This window comes from Theropithecus gelada, chromosome 14 (assembly GCF_003255815.1).
Source record: "Theropithecus gelada isolate Dixy chromosome 14, Tgel_1.0, whole genome shotgun sequence".
NCBI classification, from domain to species: Eukaryota; Metazoa; Chordata; class Mammalia; order Primates; family Cercopithecidae; genus Theropithecus; species Theropithecus gelada.
The window spans coordinates 21,359,148-21,379,503 of NC_037682.1; the positions used below are offsets into that span (position 1 = coordinate 21,359,148).

At 42.2% G+C, this 20,356-nt stretch overlaps 1 protein-coding gene across 1 annotated transcript in view; it reads right to left on the bottom strand.

Annotated features, from left to right (window-relative positions):
• Positions 1 to 5,292: 5,292 nt before the first annotated feature.
• Positions 5,293 to 20,356, bottom strand: part of EXT2 (exostosin glycosyltransferase 2) — a 157,080-nt gene continuing 142,016 nt past the window's right edge. The window contains 4 exon segments of the mRNA XM_025356328.1: positions 5,293 to 6,039; positions 13,196 to 13,278; positions 15,320 to 15,448; positions 17,075 to 17,218. Of these exon segments, the coding sequence (XP_025212113.1) occupies positions 5,901 to 6,039; positions 13,196 to 13,278; positions 15,320 to 15,448; positions 17,075 to 17,218 (495 nt within the window). The 3' untranslated portion in view covers positions 5,293 to 5,900.

The window sequence follows — 20,356 nt, forward strand, 5'->3', positions numbered from 1 at the left end:
GATGGAGTCTTGCTCTGTTGCCCAAGCTGGAGTGCAGTGGTGCGATCTTGGCTCACTGTAAGCTCTGCCTCCCGGGTTCATGCCATTCTCCTGCCTCAGCCTCCCGAGTAGCTGGGAATACAGGCACTCGCCACTATGCCTGGCTAATTTTTTGTAAATTATAGTAGAGACGGGGTTTCACCGTGTTAGCCAGGAGGGTCTCAATCTCCTGACCTCATNCTTGCTCTGTTGCCCAAGCTGGAGTGCAGTGGTGCGATCTTGGCTCACTGTAAGCTCTGCCTCCCGGGTTCATGCCATTCTCCTGCCTCAGCCTCCCGAGTAGCTGGGACTACAGGCACTCGCCACTATGCCTGGCTAATTTTTTGTAAATTATAGTAGAGACGGGGTTTCACCGTGTTAGCCAGGAGGGTCTCAATCTCCTGACCTCATGATCCGCCCACCTCGGGATTACAGGCGTGAGCCACCATGCCTGGCCAAAGACTACATTTTCGTGAGAAAATGAATAGTAGGAATAACAGAATGACTGAATAAATGTTCTCTTCCCTCAACTGGATTAGTAACTAGTTGGTTGTTCTTCAGCTGTGCTCACCAGAAAACCAAATGTTCCTTGAGTTGATGCTTGGGTATAGTACCAATGGTATGTTTGCAGCTATAAGTAAAAGTCCAAATAAATATATTTTAAAGGGAAGGTTCTATATGGTGGCAAGGCCTGACTGGTGGCTTTGGTCTAAGACATATGGATCCCTGCTTTGTCAGCCGCTCCCACCCCACCTGCAGTTCCTGAGAGGTTGTAGACAAGATGGGGCTTTGCTGAGGAAGCCTCTAGCAGACATAGCTGCCTGGTAACTCTTGAGAACAACCTTGTCTTCTGTCTGATAGTTCTGTGCCTTTCAGGGAGAGTGGGAAGAGATGCAGCCAGTGGTCCAACCAATGGAGAGCAGAAGAAAGGAAAACGCTATCCTGGGCCAGGCATGGTGGTTCACACCTGTAATCCCAACACTTTGGGATGCTGAGGCAGGAGAATCGCTTGAGCCCAGGAGTTAAGAGACCAGCCTAAGCAACATAGTGAGCCCTGTCTCTACAAAAAAAATAAGCCAGGTATGGTGGTGCATGCTTTTAGTTTCAGATACTTGGAAGGCTGAGATGGGAAGATTGTTTGAGCCCAGGAGTTTGAGGCTGCAGCAAGCCATGATCACAGCTCTGCACTTCAGCCGATGGGACAGAGACTCTGTTTAAAAAAAAAAGCTCTACCCTAAAATGGTTGCAAATGTGAAGAAACAAAATGCCAGATACAGATGCTGGTGACTCAACTATTTCTTGAAAAGGAAAGAGGCCTGGAAACTTAGGAGAGGGGGCCAAACTTTCTCTGATTATCTTCCCACTGTTGCCAGCAGTGGTGAGCCAGAAATTGAAAGAATGACACGAGGTTGCCTGTACAGACCCACACACCCTCCCAGGAAATGTGGGGAAGCTGGGGATCCCTAACAGTCCATTGAATGGAGGTTGGGAGAGGCTGTGGCTTGAGCTTACAATGCCCTCACCCAGTCTTCAAATGAACTCACAGCTCCCACCCTAAAATGAGGGGGGAAACATTAAAATTTAGAGTGGGTCTTGCCTGCCTGACTTTCCTCTGCCAAGATAAGCTCAATAAGGCCTGTTCACAGATGATGCATGGCTGGCATAAAGGGACCAAATGCTGCCCTCGATTCTACTCAGAAGTAGAAAGTGGGTGAGTACCAAACACACGCCGAGGACAGGAGCTCCAGGGCTTGGAGAGAGCTCAGGGGTGAGGTGAGTAGGGGTAGGCCTCACAGGTTTCATATGCGTCCAGGTCCTGCAGTGGAAAGCTCAAGTTGCTTTCAAAGTCTCTCTGGACGGAAGCTGCTGCCAATATGGTTAACACTCCTGCCAGAACTGCTCCTCGGGAAGCGGCTGGAAGAGGTATGGGGCCAGTTTAGCATTCTCTACCCTGCCTCTCCGTGCCAGGGCTGCTTGGGGAACAGCCCATTGTGGCTTCTCTTGCTGCAGTGGAAGAGTACCTGAGCCAAGAGAAATGGAAAAAGCAGCATACCCCCAAAGGAGCTACAAAGCAAAGGAAACACAGCAGGCTCAGGATGGGTGGCTGATGGGAAGTCTCCAATACCCAAAGCCTTTACCCTATCAGCTGGGTCCTCACAGGCTCTAACTGCAGAGCTACGAAGAGCCTTCCCAGAACCCAACCACTTCCCAAAGCCAGTCTCTGCCTCATCTACTTTCTGATTACTATCTTGGCTGAAAACCATCAAAGGTTCTTGGATTTTAACCCCAAATCAACATCAGAACCTGTGGCTAGAAACGTGCTCTCTTTCAGTGATAAAGATGCTCTGGTTTCCTCCTGGCATGGTGCCTGTCAGAGGCTATCATCCTAGAAGGAAGCTGGGATCACAGGGTTATTAGCTACACCTGCGGCCAATGAGAGCCGAGAGAGTTTGTCTCTTTTAGCTCCCAGTCTGCGTCAGCACAGACCAGCATGACAGTCACTTTTTTCCAAAGGCAGCAGAGAAACCAGCACTTAAAAACCATGAGTTCAAAGCCCAGCTGAAGTAGATGAGGCTGTGGCAGAGAAACCAGGGTGGTCAGAACTTTGAACTCGATGACACTGAGTAAAGAAAGGATACAGCAGATGAGCGTGGGGGTTCATGCCTGTAATCCCAGCACTTCGGGAGGCCAAGGTGTGTGGAGCACCTGAGGTCAGGAGTTTGAGACCAGCCTGGCCAACACGGTGAAACCCTGCCTCTACTAAAAACACAAACAGATTAGCCGTACGTGGTGGCAGGCGCCTGTAGTCCCAGCTACTTGGGAGGCTGACGCAGGAGAATCGCTTGAACCTGGGAGGCGGAGGATGCAGTGAGCCGGAATCACGCTATCGCACTCCAGCCTGGGAGACAAGAGCAAGACTCTGTCTCCAAGAAAAAAAAAAAAAAAAAAAAAAAAAAAAAAAAAAAAGATACAGCAGAGCATCACTGGCAGGAAAGAACACAAGATTCTGACAACTAAAGTTGCTGTTTTCCTCTTTAATTCTTCCAGAAAAAGAGGTTTATACCTAAATGTGTGAGGGTTGGTAAAATACATGAGACAAACATTTTAACAACTATGTAATGTTAATCAGCAAAATAAAAAAGTGTTTCCAGCCCTGGCATTCCAAGCAGGCCCAGCCCAGTTAGGTCCCTGGGGGCAAAGCCAGTGGCTCCGTGTGCACTTGGGCCAGGGCCACTTCAAGTTCGTCTTCTCTATAGGCCAGTAAGACGTGATTTCTTTAAAAAGATTTCTTAATCTAAAACCAGCTGTTGTCTGCTGTAGGCCAGAACATGACATTTTAATTAGCATGATTGTTCCGCCTCTGAAACCATGCTCTATGGCATCCCAAGGGCAGATGATCCTGACCTAAGCTTATGGGTGAGGTTTGCTGGTTAGCAGCACAGAAATACACTAACAAGGAAGTGAAGTCCCTAGCCCACTCTGAATCCATGAATCGCCATCACCTGCTATATCCCTGTCCTGAATTTCTACCGTGACTATACCACCTGTCTGTTCAGTGGGTATCCTCACCTTTGAGGTTGTTTCAGGTGCCTGGGATAGAATGCTCCTTCTTTAACATAAACTGTTCTATGCTATGTTGCAAGATCTAACACCCAGTATTCCTGGGAGTAATGAGGTACTTTAAATGGAGTTGTAATTCCTTTAAAGTCCAATGACTCCTATGACGATGACAAAGTCACACAGCTCTCTAGGGCTCACAATGAACTCAGGTGAAAGAGTTCCTCTTCCAAAATCAAAGGACTATTAAGATTTTAAAAAAGAAAAATTTAAAAATGTACCCTTTGGGAGAGAAGCTGCATTAGAAACCAGCCACTAAGGTAGTGCATTCAGTGATGAGCAAAAGGGCAGAAATATCTGAAGAAGCCAGGGCAATATGACACATACACAATGCCAGCAGAGTCCACAGCTTTCAGCTGAGATTTCAATGTAAGGCCCTCCCCTATACCTGCCCCACATCTTGGAAAACAAACTAGAAAATCCCTAGAAAGGTTAGAGGTCCCCACTGTGCTTGTCAGCCTCTGGTACCTGGGTGACAACAGAAATCTTTTCCTTGCTTTCTATCATATCGTCCCCAATATTATGAATATGAGACCAAAATGCTTTCCTATGTCTCCTACTGACCAGTACATATTACCCAAATCAAAAGTATTTGTTAAGTACCTGTGTTTGCTGTTGTCAGACACTGAAAAAAATCACAGCTTCAGTTTCTGCATTTACAAAATGAACAAACTGGATGAGATGATTGCTTGCCCCCTTTGGCAATAATAGTCCAGGATTCAATCACTCATTCAAACGAAAGAAGACAAAACTCTTATGATTTCTACTTCCAACTTTGCTACTTCTGAAATTTTCTTTGACCTCTCAAAGTCTGGGGAACACATCTGAAGTGACTCTTGATGAAACTACAGCATAATAACTGCCCACCTTCATGTCACTCAACAGAACAATGGACGGTATATGAGTGACGTTGACTGGCATAACAACTAGATTTCTGTAATCATATCCATATTCTAAGCAAATTGTTATGTATTTTGTGTTTTGGGGACATATGTTATGGCTAAAGACCAAACTGTGGCTAATCTTAATATTAGAGCCATATAAATCTGTTTCGAATCCATAACATTTAACATTTGCCAGGGTAGATTTGTTCATCAACTGGGCTTAAAGAGGTATAATTCACACATGTGCAGTATTAGTAAATGCTGAAATTTAATGATTTAAATATACCAGCAACTGTTGCAAAGCAGTTGTATAGCAGCATTTAACGTTAGCCAGAACCTCCCTGGCTAATGTTAAGTTTATTGAGAGAAATTTTGGAATCCCCTTCGGATGGGGGTCACAATTCCCACAACTTTTACAGGTACCAGCTAGAGCGACTCCTTATATGGCTAGTTCAGACCCTCTGCTTTTCTCTGACAATACCTGTAAAACACTGACTGGATCTAATCAGGAAGCAAACAGATTCCTCTGGAGGTTTCTGAGTCATCTGCTCTTAAAGTGGTTACCATTTGGGACCTTCTGATGCTGGATGCACAGGGTACCAGACATTCCTCCTGGCGTGTGCTCCCAGACACGGGCAGAAGACTGTTGTCGGGCCAAAGACGGAGTTAAATATACCCAGAGAGAAAGGTGGTTCCTTGGACTATCAGGAATTGGTGTTGAAGACACAGTAGAAAAAGGAATAAAAAATAATTTTAATCATATCAAAAAGCCAAACCAAGGAGGAATAGTTCATGGAACTGACAGGGTCCTGACTCAGCGGCTGGTGCTCTTCCTGTGCACAAGCCCAGCACTCCAGGTCCCAAGGCATTTATCAAATCCCACCAAGATGTTTGGGTTTTGCACCAAATTCTGGGTTTGGCTGTTCCTCGAAAGAACTCACTGATGTAAATGACTAAAAGTGAGGTCTGGGTACCCCTTACATGATTCCCCAGACCTAAAATGGGCTGACAGGCTTCTCTTCTCCAGCAGTCTTACTGTCCGTGAAATTTCCTTCCAGATTGTTACACGGAACTGAAAACAAAGGGAGCCTCAGCTGGATTTAACTCTGGAGCATGCCAAAAAGGCTTCCACTTGGCATTTTTCAAAAGAACCCATCAGAGATCATAAGAAACACAAGAACAGAGGTTGCATAGCTCGAGGTGCTTGGATATTCATTCTAGGTTCTTGTTCTTGAGAAAGTGGGTTAGGTGGGTACATGCCAAGATCCAAGTAGGTCAACCTTCCACCCTTAACCCACTTCTCTGACATCGGAGGGCTGGGAGGCCTTGTTCTCTCGCTCTGTCCCAGTCTCACATTCAGACCTCCACCAATGGCACGTTTCATAAGCTGCCAATGTTGGGGAAGCTCTTCAGTTTCTCAGGAAAGTCGTCTTTGTACAGGACAGGGTCAGCTCGGTGTTCCACCACCTTGAGAGGCATGGTCCCGAAGACTGAAGCAAACTTGTTGATGCACTCTGACCTGTGGGGTTTGGGGAGGAGGTGGGGAGGAGGGGTTTGAGCAGAATGAGAAGGATGGGGGCAGGGAGAAAAGATAATATGTTCAAGAGGCTGAGAGATAACAGCAAAATACATAATGTTCAACATCAACAAAAAAAGCTCAAGGAGCCACAGTCTGCTCCCAGGTTCTTAAAAAGGTTGACAGGTGTGGAAAAAAGAGGTGTGCTGGGGGTACTTGGACTATTAGTTCGGTGGGAGAACATGAACAGGAGATGGTGCTTGGCGGCCACGGGCCTGCAAAGGTCAGAATATCTTTTCCCCTCCCCCTCAAATTCCAGTCATTCCTCCAGCTCAGTGTGAGAGGGCCTCAAACCAAGGTGGATTAGCTGCCAACAGTACTTAACCCCATCTCTGCCAGCGAAGAGAAGGCAAAGGATGGAAAGAAAAAAAAAACTACTTGGATCTGAGCTTCAGTTTACTGAAGTTTAAAAGGAGAGGAGAGATCTTGTTCACAAAGTGATGAAAGGCAAAAAAAAAAAAAAAAAAAAAAGTGACAGGGCCAAATTTTAAACAATAAATACTTCATTCATTCAACCAACGTTAATGGAGGGCCTGTAAGTGGCAATCTCTGGGTATGTCAATCTGCACAATCTTCTGTGAAAGCTGAAGTTCACATAGGACAGCCTTCATAATTCTCATCATTTTTGTCACTTCCATGTCAGAACTGTTAGTGACAACTGCTTCAGTGCCAGTGCAGGGCAGCACCACTGGAGGAGGGGAGAGGCTGTCTCCCTATCTCCACCTCACCCCCAAAGCCAGTCTTCTCAGAGGTGAGCAGGTCAGGCATGTGTTTGGGAATGGCTCTGGTCAATCAGGCCAACTGAGTGTGACAGCTGGGTAATGAGGATGCTTCAGCACTAGGCCGGGGGAAAACAAGCCTGGAAAAGCTGCTTTTGAAGTCAAGGGGACCTCAAGGATGGATTTCAGAAAGGTCAACACTCTTGCCTCAGTCGGGCCCAGGATATCTGAGAGCGCTACAAAAAGAACAGACTCTAACTGGAGGCAGAACCTTTCACCAAGCAGGAGCTGAACGTCAAGACACAGACCAGAGAGGTCTCTTCTGTCCTCAGAGATACTGCAAGCATTGTTTCAAATTCTTTTAACCAACAAGTTTTTGTTCAAGTGCTCTGAGCTTTAGCAAGAAAGCTGTTAATTAAGAAGACTGCTATTATCAATTCTTCTCTCTTGGTCATTATGTTTCTAAAAAAATTTGTTGTTATTTCATTTTGAGCCTTTAACTCGTAACATTATCATGCCCACCAATACCACAAAGCAACAACTACAATTTACTGTATGTTCCAAGCTGTGTTAAAATTACTTTCTACTCACTAATAATGCACTTAATCCTCACAACAACCCTATGGGGTAGGACTATTATTCCCATTTTATAATGGAAGACTGAGATACAGAGAGGATAAATAACATGTTCAAAGGTCAAATAACTAGAAAAGGCTACAGCCAAAGCAGGCATTCTGGCTTCTAAGGCTAAAGTCTTAATTAGACGATACAAAGGTACTTACTAACACAATTCTAGGGTCCAATGAGGGGGACTGGAAATTAACAACTGCTGAGCACCTATTATGTGCCAGATAATTTACATACATATCTCATGGATTCCTTAAAGTGATCCTCCCCCATACTCATCACCCGCCTTGCCCAACTATTGGGTTTATAGTAGCCTCATGTTATGGTTTAAGAAATTAAGGTTCAGAGAGGTTAAGCAACTTGCCCAAGGACCCAGGGGTAGAACGACCCAGGGGTAGAACGTGGTGGAACTTGGTTTTAAACTCATGTTTGAGCTGGCAATAGAGCCTGCTCTTTGGATCACACTCTACCATTACACACCAGTGACTGAGTTTCCCTCCTGCTGGAAGTCTTTTGAGACTCAGGAGGTGGTGTTCCTAGTTCCAAATTGAAGGGAGACTGGGAAAAGACGGATGAACTTTAACAAAGTGAGGTGGACCAAGCATGGGACAACAGCTTCCCTCTCTTCAGATTATGGGGTCAAAGCAATGGCAGATAAAATCAAATCTCTCCAAGGTTTACTTTTGACTGTTGTTCTGCCTGTAACATGTCCAGATTCTTCTCATTTCTAGTTATGCATACAGACTCTGGCCAGCAAAGCCCAGCTGTGCCCAGCGTAGGTACTAACAAGTATGTATTAAAGAAGAATCCTGGTTCTTGGCAGAGGATAGTGGTTCCATGGCCCTGTAGAGAGTATTGAGGACAATGTCTCCTCTGTAACTAGATCTGCCAACAGGAATGGGTCACAGGCAAGAAGCCACTGGGGCTCAGGCCAGCTTGATTTGTTGACAGCTGCCCCTGGCTAACCCAGGTCTAGTGAGTACTTCTTTCTCCTTCACACAGACCCACAATGGAGAAGCGGCAGGCCTCCACCGAACGGTCAAGGTCCTTAACTCTCCTGCCAGGTAATAACAGTGCTTCCTACTTTCTTTTCACACAGGGGGTCTGGGTTGGAGAGCAGGTTAGGGGAGACAGGATTTTGGCTGTTTGCTGGTGGCCCACATGAGCTGTTGTCAGGGGTCCAGCTACCATGTCAGTAACCATTCTCCTGTGTTGGTTTTCCAATCAAGTACAAACACACCAAGAGCTGCCAATGACTATCTCTGAAGTGATGAAGGTGTCTGGGGAAGAAAGAACTAATGGTTTTCTATTTTCCTCTCAAACACATACCATTACTTAAAGTAACCAGCAGTCTTTAGGACTAACGCTGGGGAAACTGGGAAGGAAACTAACATTCCCAGGCCCTGTGCTGCAGGCTTTCATGTATCACTACTTCATTTATCCCCACACATAACAGCTTGGGTACAAAGATGCTCAATAAATATTTGTTGAACCTATGAATGGACATTATAATTTGACAGACATTAATATCCCTATGTTAGGAGATGAACAGATTGAAGTTCGGATAAGGTAAAGTCAATTTCCTTAGGTCAGACAGCTGATAAGTGTGGCAAACTCATCATTTGAATAAAGATTAGCCTAATTCAAAATACTATGTTTTTTTTCTTAAATCAATACTGTCTGCCTGTCATACTGCCCTAACCTTGGTGAAGACATTTGTCAAAATGAAGAGCAACACATGCTTCTGACTCTTAAAGAACTAACAGCGGATCCTGGAAACAGAAGCTGGGCAGTAATGGAAGCTACTTTCCTACATAACTGAGATTTCTGATCCCAGACCCCCAAATATAGGAATAAATGAGCTACTGAACCACAAAACCCAACACAAGGTCACACACACTTGTACAGTGGCTAACTGCTTTCATTGTTTTGCATAAAATGTGTATTCTGCAAAGATTATTATTAAAAATAAAACAGCTGGGCATAGTGGCTCATACTTATAATCCCAGCTACTTATGTGGCTGAGGCAGGAGGCCTGTTTGAGGCCAGGAGACCAGCCAAAGATGGAGGAGGGAAAAGGAAGGAAGGATGGATTCTACAGTTGTAACACCATCTCTTTATCTACCCAAGATGGCTTAACTCACGTCTCCTTTCCTCCCTATCTAAATGCCTTATTGAATAATTCAGTGACTCAATTTTTAATATAAATAGTTTTGTTCCCAGTTGCTAATTTATTTCCAGATTTGTTTCCTTCTATTCTCTGTGAAATTTCTCAAAAGAGTAGTTTACATTCACTAACTCTACTTCCTCACCATCGACTCATACTCTAAAACCTTTTGGCTTCATACTCTATGACATTATTACTATTTTTTACAGATGGGGATTTTGCTGTGTTGCCCAGGCAAGAGTGCAGTGGCTATTCACACAAGTGCAATTGTGCAGTGGTACTGCCTTGAACTCCTAAGCTCAAGGGATCCCCCGTCTCAGCGTCCCGAGTAGCTGGGACTACAGGTGCCCACCACCACACCTGGCTATTATTTTTGTAAGATACCAACAACCATGGAATTCAAAGACCTTCACCAGCCTGTCTGTTCCTTGCTCCTTCCATGCTTCTGAGCACTGTATGTCCTGGTTCTCTCCTGGCCTTTCCAGTGGTTGCCTCTCTGTTTTCAGTTACTCTTTGTGTCTCCTAAATGTCAGAATTTCCCAAGATTCTGCCTTTGCTTTTCTTTAGTCAACTGCTGTCTCTGGACAGATGACTGCCAAATACAGTTAGTTATCCATATCCAAGGGTTCTGTGTTTGTAGATTCAACCAACCTTGGATCAAAGATATCTGGAAAAAAACTGTATCTATACTAAACATGTACAGACTTTTTTTTCATGTCATTTTTCCCTAAACAATGCCATGTAACAACTATTTACATAGCGTTTATGTTGTATTAGGGATTGTAAGTAATCTAGAGATGATTTAAACTATAAAGAAGGATATGCAAAGGTTATATGCAAATCCTAGGCCTTTATATAAGGGACTTGCGCATGCATGAAGTTTGGTATCCTCTAGTGGTCCTGGGACAAACCCCCTATGGATACTGAGGTATGACTGGGCTCAACTCTTTTTTTAAACTTCTTTCTGAAATTCTAGTTGCACATATCTATATCTTGATATACATATATAAAAGTATATACAGAGACTGATTTGAGTAATAATAAAACTCCGGTCTTCCAAAAAAAAAAAAAAAAAAAAAAAAAAGGCCAGGCAGGGTGGCTTATGCCTGTAATCCCAGCACTTTGGGAGGCCGAGGTGGGCAGATCACAAGGTCAGGAGATTAAGACCATCCTGGCCAACATGGTGAAACCTTGTCTCTACTAAAATACAAAAAATTATTGCCGAGAGTCTCTGCTTCTGGCCTAGGGTTTTACTGGTTCAGATCCTAGTGATTTTTGAGGGATCACTTCAAGTGTCACCTCTTTTAGAAAGTTATTCCTAATAATGAACCTAGCAAAAAGTTACTTTTCTTTCACCTGATCAATTATAGCCCTTTGAGCCTCTCTCAGGGCACTCATCACAAATAGCATTGTTACATATACATGTAACACTGTTAAGGTCCTTGACGCTGTTAAAGTCCAACAGTTAGCTCCAATCCCTCCATCAGCATCTCCTCCTAGCTACATATCCTACATATCATAACATATCCTATTGTGCCTATAATCTCAGCACTTTGGGAGCCCTAGGCGAGAGGATACCTTGAGGCCAGGAGTTCAAGAGCAGGCTGAGTAACATGGTGAGACCCTGTCCCCACAAAAAATTTAAGAACTAGTTAGCATGGTGGTACTAGGATGCACCTGTAGTCCCAGCTACTCAGGTGGCTCAGATGAGAGGATCACTTGAGCCTAGCAGTTTAAGGTTGCAGTAAGCCATGATTGTATCACTGCACAACACAGCAAGATCCTTTCTCTTAAAAAAAAAAAAAAAAAAAACTTCCAAAGAGGAAGCCTCCATATCCCCCTTAGTTACTCCAGTGTCTAATAATAATTATATCTAAATTAAATCCCCCTACTGCACTTTTTTTTTTTTTGAGATGGAGTTTCGCTCTTGTTGCCCAGGCTGCAGTGTGACGGCACGATCTCAGCTCACTGCAACCTCCACCTCCCGGGTTCAAGTAATTCTCCTGTCTCAGCCTCCCAAATAGCTGGGATTACAGGCATACGCCAACATGCTCAGCTAATTTTGTATTTTTTTTTTTTTTCTTTCAGTAGAGACAGGGTTTCACCATGTTGGTCAGGCTGGTCTTGAACTCCTGACCTCAGATGATCCACCGGCCTTGGCAACCCAAAGTGCTGGGATTACAGGCGTGAGCCATCACACCCGGCTCTTGCTGCATTTTAAACCTCTTTACATTTGTTAAGATCTCAGTAGTGCTAGAGGAGTTGTTTAGCCTCAGCATGAACTTCAAGGCCATCATCAGGTCAACTTTTCTCCCTATACTTCCTTTCCTGGACCAAAGTATCCCCACCATTTTAACTCAGCCCAACGAATGACCACTTAGCTCACTGTTACGAATTTTCCCCAAACTGTTATTTAGGTTTAAATAACAATTTCATGTACTCCAATAGAAGTCCAGTTGGGGTCTCTTCCAAAGGAGCTCTGACAGTGTATGTCACTACTCTTAACTGTGAAATACTTATGATACCAGTGACAGTATATTATTTCACATCAACAGCTGGTGAAGGTCATGTCATTTGGGTAATGTTTATATATGAAAAAGATAAAGAGATTATTTAGAGAGTAAAACAGAGTAAAACATTACAGAATCCAGGCCAACTGAAACAACTTTCTGCACACACACGCAAAAATTCTCTAGGCTTGAAGAATTTTAATATAGCTGATAGATTTCAGAAATGAATTCTGCAAGCAGAGGCATATGAGATCTGTGAAATCTGAACTAGATATTTCATTCTAAAAGGCTACTATATCCTTATCTGAGTGCATTTTTGTCACCTGACAAGCGCTACTGGGATGTCAGAGTTTGCTGTCTTATATAAAGAACTGTCTTCTGAAAGTATTAGGTTTGATTCAGGCACTTCAAAGCTTGGGGACTTTTGGGGTACAGGTGAGAACTATTAGGTCTAGTACAGTCTTAACGGAAGACATACATCTCCCACGCCTTTAATACTTACCTACAAGGCCTAGGATTACATTCCACACAAAGGTGTGCTTGTTGAGTAACTGACTTGAATCGAAATAAAGAGAGTATTTTAGAGTTGTCTTGCCCCTCTGTCTGTAACGTGAGGGCTTTGCTTTCGATCCTGTTCTTGGCAGGCATTTCCACAGTGTCAGCAAAGGTAATTTGTCTCTGGTGGGTTTGGTTTAATTCTTCTAATCAAGCTTTTACTATAATGTGGAGCTATTACCCTGAAAAATAATCCAGTATTTCCTTGGAATTAACTAGCTTCCACTCAAATGACTGTAGATGGTTAACTGCTTAGTCCACATGGAGAATTTGGCTTCTGGAGCTTAAGGCCAGCTATATTTTTAAGACCCTTCCAGCCATTACAAATTGAGTGAGTGGCATTCCGAATTAATTCTTTGGGTGACCTGGGCTTGAACTAACCCAATTCCCACAGTGCACATGGAGGTGACTATGGCTACCAGCTGCTGTCCTTATATCTCCAACAAAGTCCCATAAACAGGCCTGAGGCAGGAAGTAGAGATCAGAGGCTAAGGCGCACTTTTGGTTGGAGGCTCACTTACCTCTCCACCATGTGTGTTTGGTCTAGCGAAAGCCCATCTATGGCTGTGCACTCAGGACACTTGAATTTCTTTCGTGGGGTTACCTGCCAGAGGAGGATAAAAACATACCTGGCTGTCAGTGTCAAGGACAATCAAATCATGCTTGTGACACCACACTGCATTCTTTTGTGTTGTAAGCTGAGATGTTGCATGCGCGTGCACACACACCCAGACACACACCTCGCCATTCCTCCATTCAACTCTGTCTGGCTCAGCCAACAGCAGAACTCACAAGGGCCCAATAAAAAAGGCTTGGAGGGCTTTTGCCTTCTGTAACTGGAAAGAAGTGGTGATGACAAGCTCCTTAATTCCTGTTTAATGACTGTTTTCTCACTGCCAAGGTCCTTGTATAAACACCATTTGTTCTTGTAGCCATAAGGGCGATGAAATACAGCTTCCCATAACTTTCACCGTAACCTAGTTCCAACAGGCGCTCTTTCTCCTCTTTCCAGCTAATGGCAAATGCTATGAGCAGCACCATGCTCTTGAAGATGCCAAGCTATTCTGCAATTCCCTTGAGTCAAGAAAAAAATGGAATGGTCCCTCATACTCTGAATCTTTTTCCCTGACTCCCCACTACCCTCTCAAACTTTAACTAGTGATCTTCCTAGCAAACTCAGGGGAAGCTGCTATCCCAACCTAGTGAAGATAAATAAACAGTGAAGAGATGGAAGGGAAAGACAGCTAGATAAGTAAGCCCAGGCTAAGAAGCATAGAGACACTGGGCATTAATGTTCAGAGTCAGCAGCCACAGCTGAAAACATGTTGAAGCATGTTAAAAAGCAAATTTGGGGCCGGGCACAGTGCTCACACTTGTAATCTTAGCACTTTGGGAAGCCAAGGTGGGTGGACTGCCTGAGCTCAGGAGTTCAAGATCAGCCTGGCCAACATGGTGAAATGCTGTCTCTACTAAAATTTAAAAAAAAAAAAAAAAAAAAAAAAATAGCTGAATCCGGCTGAGTATGCCTGTAGAACCAGTTACTCGGGAGGCTGAGGCAGCAGAATTGCTTGAACACAGGAGGTGGAGGTTGCAGTGAGCCGAGACTGTGCCATTGCACTCTAGCCTGGTGACAGAGAGAGATTCAGTCTCAAAAAAAAAAAAAAGCAAATTCGGGGATGGGAGGGGTCCCTTTAAAATAACTCTCACAATTTGCATTATTTTTTTTGTGTGGTCAGCTGTTCACTGAGTTATTTAGAGAGCTGGGGGACAAGGTGTGGACTGGGGCAAGTTTGGTGAGCACAGACAGTGATGTTTCCTCCTTCCCTCCTCACTTTTGTTTAATCTGGCTTCTCTCATCAGTTAATAGCATGAGGAATCAGTGGATAATGCCACACCATGCTTCCAGCATAAGCTCACCTAGGAATTCGGCTTTCTAGGCAGATTGTTAGGGAACCTGGCATTGCCCATTTTCACACATGAAATTCTAATCTAGAAGGAAAAAAGACCAAGATAATTCTACTCATATAAAGAAGGGTACCTTCTGTACCTACCTAGGGATCTTATTTGAGCAATGTCTAAATTTCAGGAATAAACAGGCATCTTTTACAGATACAAAGGCCTCTCATAGGATCTTTGTGTATTCTCAGCTTTTAATATGTTATGGGAAAGGTACTTTTAAAAACTGGTAATTGATATTTAAAAACAATTAAATTAGTTGTGTTTAGGACAACTACAGTTACATAACTGGATGAGGTGTACTATTTTCTCAACATCTAATAAAAACAAAACCAGCTACCTTAAGAAAAATTTAAACTACATCCTTTAACTAAAAGAACTAGATCCCGTATCAGCTTTGAGAATATAATTAAGTTTTTGATTTACAGATTGATCATCATAGCCTTTGTCTCTGATACTGAAGGTTAAAAACTGCAACTAAAGAAACTGTATAAAAAAAAAATGTTTAAATTGTCAAAGCCTAGCTTCAGTTTCCCAATGTGACCACATCAATCATAGAAGCTTAAACTAAAATGGAGCTTAAAGTTTATCTAGTCCTATCCTTAATTTATAGTTACAAGAACTTCTTAGGCTCAGATAATAGATATTTGCCCAAGGTCTCAAAACAAGTGAGTGACAGAGCCTCCTACCTTGATAACTGCTTTTCCCGTGACGTTGGCCACCAGGAAGTTCATGGCGATATCTTCACAGTTCATATGAGCATCTACCCAGTTCTTGATATCCCCAGGCATTTTGTAGGTATACAGGTAATTAAAATACTGTCAAGTGAGACAGAAAGAAGAAATACTCAAAAATAGCAGTTCCCTTTGGCTGATAAATAAGGGGCAGCATAGCCAAGTCATGGGGACAAGCTTTCTCTCATAAGATTAATCACAAGGCTGTATTATTAGGAAAGGTACAAGGAGGTATTAGAATGCTTTTGGTCAAGTGACCAAGCATGTTCTATATGGTCATTCTTCTACCAAAGTGTGTGCTTTTTAAAGCAGAAGAAAAATGAGTCAATTCTAAAACTACCATATATATGAAATAGTATAGAAATGCGTCAAAAAAAAATAAAGCATACATAGTCTACTACCATAAATCTCGTTAATTATAAACCTTAGTTTTTGTTTTTTTGTTTGCTTGTTGCAAAATACAAAAACCCATTTCTGGATCTAGAGACCTGAAAAATATGAGGGCAGTAGTGCTGAGCTAACAACAAACAATCGATATGAATACAGCTAAATTAAATTAACTGTGTTGAGCTGAACAGACCTTTCTCCTGACATCAGTTCTTTGCTGACAACAGACAAGTTATTATTGTTTAATTAAACCATACACTCCCAGGGAGCATTCTACCATTGAACTGAATATTCTAAAATCAAATGCATATTCCCCAATCTCTCCCTAATAAAAAAAGAGTCAAAAAGACGAAGTGATGATTCCCAGAAGAGAGGAAATACAAAAGGCTAATAAATACACAAAAGGAATTTCAATCTTACTAGTAATCAAATCAAAGTTAAGACAATAAAAATCACTTTTACTTATAAAAATACTAACTTCTTTTCTATTAAACATTTCATGCAAGAAAAGGCATGGTAAAACAGTTTTATATTTTGCTGGTGGGAGTGTAAATTCACACAAACAATACTGAAACCAACAGACACATACACACATATATGTACATACACAACATATATACATTTAGAATATTCACAACATATATATGTATATGTTGTATATGTGTATATATACGTGTATGTACATACATCTTAAAAAACCCAAAATATTAATTCCCTTTAATATAATAATTCTATTTCTAGGACTCTATCATAATGGTCATGAGTACAAACAGTTATGAAAATGGACATCAATCACTAATATTAGATCTTAAGCATTATCTAAAATAGCAAAAATTTAGACAGAAATATCCAAGATAGCAAAATAGTTATACATGACTTCTAAAGCATTAAGATAATGGTATCTTAATTATGCTAAGAAGTAACTGTTTATGAAGATATGTCAATGACATGAGAAAAGGCTCACAATACATGAAAAAAGCAAGCTAATGAGAATATTTACAACTGTCTGTGTATACATACGAGTAAGTAAATAAATAAAAAGCAAGCTAGAAATAGCACCTGAAAGATAAAATGCTTATCTCTAAGTGACAGGATTATAAGTAACTTTTCTTCATTCTATTTTATGTATTTTCCTATTTTCTACCATGAGCGTGCATTATTACTTGTATAATTAGAAAAAGGATAGCTTTATTTGTAAAATACTGTCACACAATATGGCTTTTGTAAGCCCTCTCTGCAGGTATGGAAAATTAAATTGGGTCAGATAAAATGTGTATCATTCTCTCAGTTTTGTCGACTTGCCCCAGGACTGTGCCCCCTTACCTTGTGATAAAAAGCTGCCCCGGTGAGCACCATGGACACTTCATTTGTCCACTCAGACTCGTACTTCCACTTATTCATCTCATGGTCCCAGAGATGCAGACGACCCGGGTAACCCACCAACCGGTCAGGAAATTCTCGCCAGACCTAAGGACAGACAAATAATAACAATCAAGTCTCAATTCAGACAGCAACCATTCAGTGCTGAGTTATCCAAACAGGTATCAACAGACTTGCTAGGTTTAAACCGTTATAACCTAAGAAGGTAAGAAGGTCATAATGGGATTCTGGAGATGTTCCATCAGACAGGTGCTAGTTATTCTGCCAATACTCAAAGACAGATGCTGATTCTGACTTCTTCCCAATCTTCTTGTATGTGCTTGGGAATTTCAAGTAATGTGGGGGTAATAGCTTACTGAGTTGGGCCAAGGTAGGCAATCTCTTAACATGATTAATGAAATAGGTTCCATTCCTAATGAATTCACAAAATGAAGAATAAATGGAACCTTGCAACTCAACTGCCCTGATTTGTATTAAATTGGTGATCATGAAAACTTATAATAAAGTCTCCATTTCTTAAAAAAAAAAAAAAAAAAGCATCTATTTCTCTTGAGCATACACCCATTCTTATGACCTATTGGAAGCCTAAAGTATAGAAGGGTTGCCTCATTCTGTAATCTGAAACACAATAAAAACAAATATTTGATTTCCATATCTGGAAAAGTCCTTACATAGAGTTTTGTTGGATTAAGCAGAATTGGGTATACTGGGGATGAGGAATTTCCAATACCTTCTCCCATGTATTTCTGTATAATTTAGTTTAACCTTGAAAAGATCCATACCATGAATGAGTATGATAATTTGCTGGTTGGTCTTCGTGCCTCTTATCAGTCTCCGTTGCTAGCTCCTCAACCATCACCAGACTTCTAAATAATGGAGTTCCTGAGAATTCAGTCCTAGGCCCTATTCTCTTCTTCAAACTCTCTTTAAGTAATCTCATCTAGTTTCAATAACTTTAAATATCATCAATAATCTGGTGACCTCTAAATTTATGTTTAGCCCTGAATGTTTCTAAGATAGCCAACCATTTAATTAATATCTCCACCTGAATAAACAAACCTAACACGTCCAAAACATAACTCTTGATTCCATATCCCCAGACCAGTCATTCTCTCAATCTTCTCCATCTCAATAAATCAGCCAGCCAGTTGCTCAAACCCAAAAGCTAAGACTCAGTCTTTATTCCTTCCTTTCCTCATGTTCAATCCATTAGCAAGTCCTGCTAGATCTTCTTCTATCTCTTACCACCTCTAGTGCCATTCCCTCTAGCCCAAACCACCACTGTCCATCACCAAGATTACTGTGCTAGCTTTCTAATTTGTCTCCTTCCCGCCATTCTTGCCCTTCCAAAGCATCATTTGCACAGCATCCCTAAAAGGACCATTCCTAAAAGAATATTGGGGTATTCTGCACAGGGTAATTCAACTAGTGCATTCTATCCTATTTTATATCTATTTTAATAGAGTTATTTTCATCATCAATTTCCCTAAATATATATAAAAGTCATATGATCATATGCCAGAGCGACTAGAGGCTTCCCCAACACACAAGTGTTGCTGAGTCCAGAAAGGACACTTCATGCCACTCCCTAGGGCAGAGCCAGTGTGTTTGGGCCCTATGCCCTTTTAAGTTTCCTACGGTTGCTGTTAACAAAGAACCACAAACTGGGGGGTTTAGATCAGAAACTAGTCTTAAGTTCTAGAGGTTAGAAATCTGAAAGCAAGGTGTTATTAGGGCCATGCTCCCACTGAAACATGTCGGGAAATGTTTCCTTGCCTCTTCCTAGCTTCTGGTGGCTGGCTGTCAATCTCTGGCATTGCTTGGCTTGTAGATGCCTCACTCCAACCCTCCGTCTTCACAGGCCATCTTCCCTCTGTGCAAGCCTATCTCTGTGTCTAAATTTCCCTTTTCGATAAGGACATCAGTCTGTGAATTAGGGGTCACCTGACAACATTTTAATTTGATTAACCTCTGAAAATACCCCATTTCCAAATAAGTAATACCCCATTTCCAAATAAAGTCACATTTTGAGCTACTGAAGATCAGGACTTCAACAATTCAACCTATAGTATCACTCCTAAAATATTCAAAGAAAGGTCTCGCCCTCAAAACAAAACAAAATGGCTTCCCACTGCACTGAGAATAATATTCGAACTCCTTCACATGTCACAGAGGGCCTGCCTACTCTTCACCTCTTCTCTCACCATGTCCCCTCACTCTCCAGTGGCCCTTCTGTTCTTCAGCCACCACTAGACCTCAAGCCCTCTGTACTTGCTATTTCTTCTGGCTGGAGTGTTCTTCCAGCTCTTCCAAAGGCTTGGGTCCTTCTCATCTGTCAGGTCCCTGTTTAAATGTCAACTACTTTGAGAGGGCTTCTCGAACCTTCCTTGCTGAGGCAAACAGCACCCCCAACCAGCCACTCATCGCCAAACCCCCCCCAACCCCATCCTTTTCTTTACCAAACTTTCACTTGTACTATTATCTTGGTTATTTATTGTTTACTATGTATTTTCCTCTTGCAGAATTTAAACTCAAAGAGGACAGAGACTGTTTTATACACTGTGGTATCCCAAGCACAAAGAACAGTGTCTGGCACTCTACAACATTCCACACGCAGTTGTCTAACGCACGATTGGGCAGAATCTCAGCGAGTAAAAAGCCAAGAATGAAGGGAATCAAAAATCCTCCTCTTTTCTTCAGAGAAAATATATACCAGAGCCAGTATACTCCTTAATTCAGGAAGGAAGCCTGCAGCAATACTGACCGGCAGTTATCATTAATTATAACGTGATATCCATTGTGTGTGAAGACCACAGTCCTACTTCCCCACTAAAGCACATGTTGTGATTTGTTTTTCCAGAAGCGGGTAGAAGGGGCATTTTTGCTGAGACACTGCATTGTCTTGTCCAGTCCTCACTGTGACCATCTCCGTGCTTTTATGGAATGTCTGACCTAGGTCTTGGGTGTGGTCTGGGATCATGAAAAGAGCTTTCATTTGTGTGAAACCAGCTCACCTAACAGGGCTCTCAAACCCACAACCTTGGCTTCATTAACACCATGTTGTAACCAACAGAGCTAATCGACCACAGGCATCGTCATAATAGCTGCAGACAAATGAATCCATGTCAAACATTTTCTCAGATGTGTAATGCTGCTGCTGTGTTCTCTCTACTCTGGGGTTTGTATTTCAGCAGATTAAAATAATATGATACTATTACAGTTTTA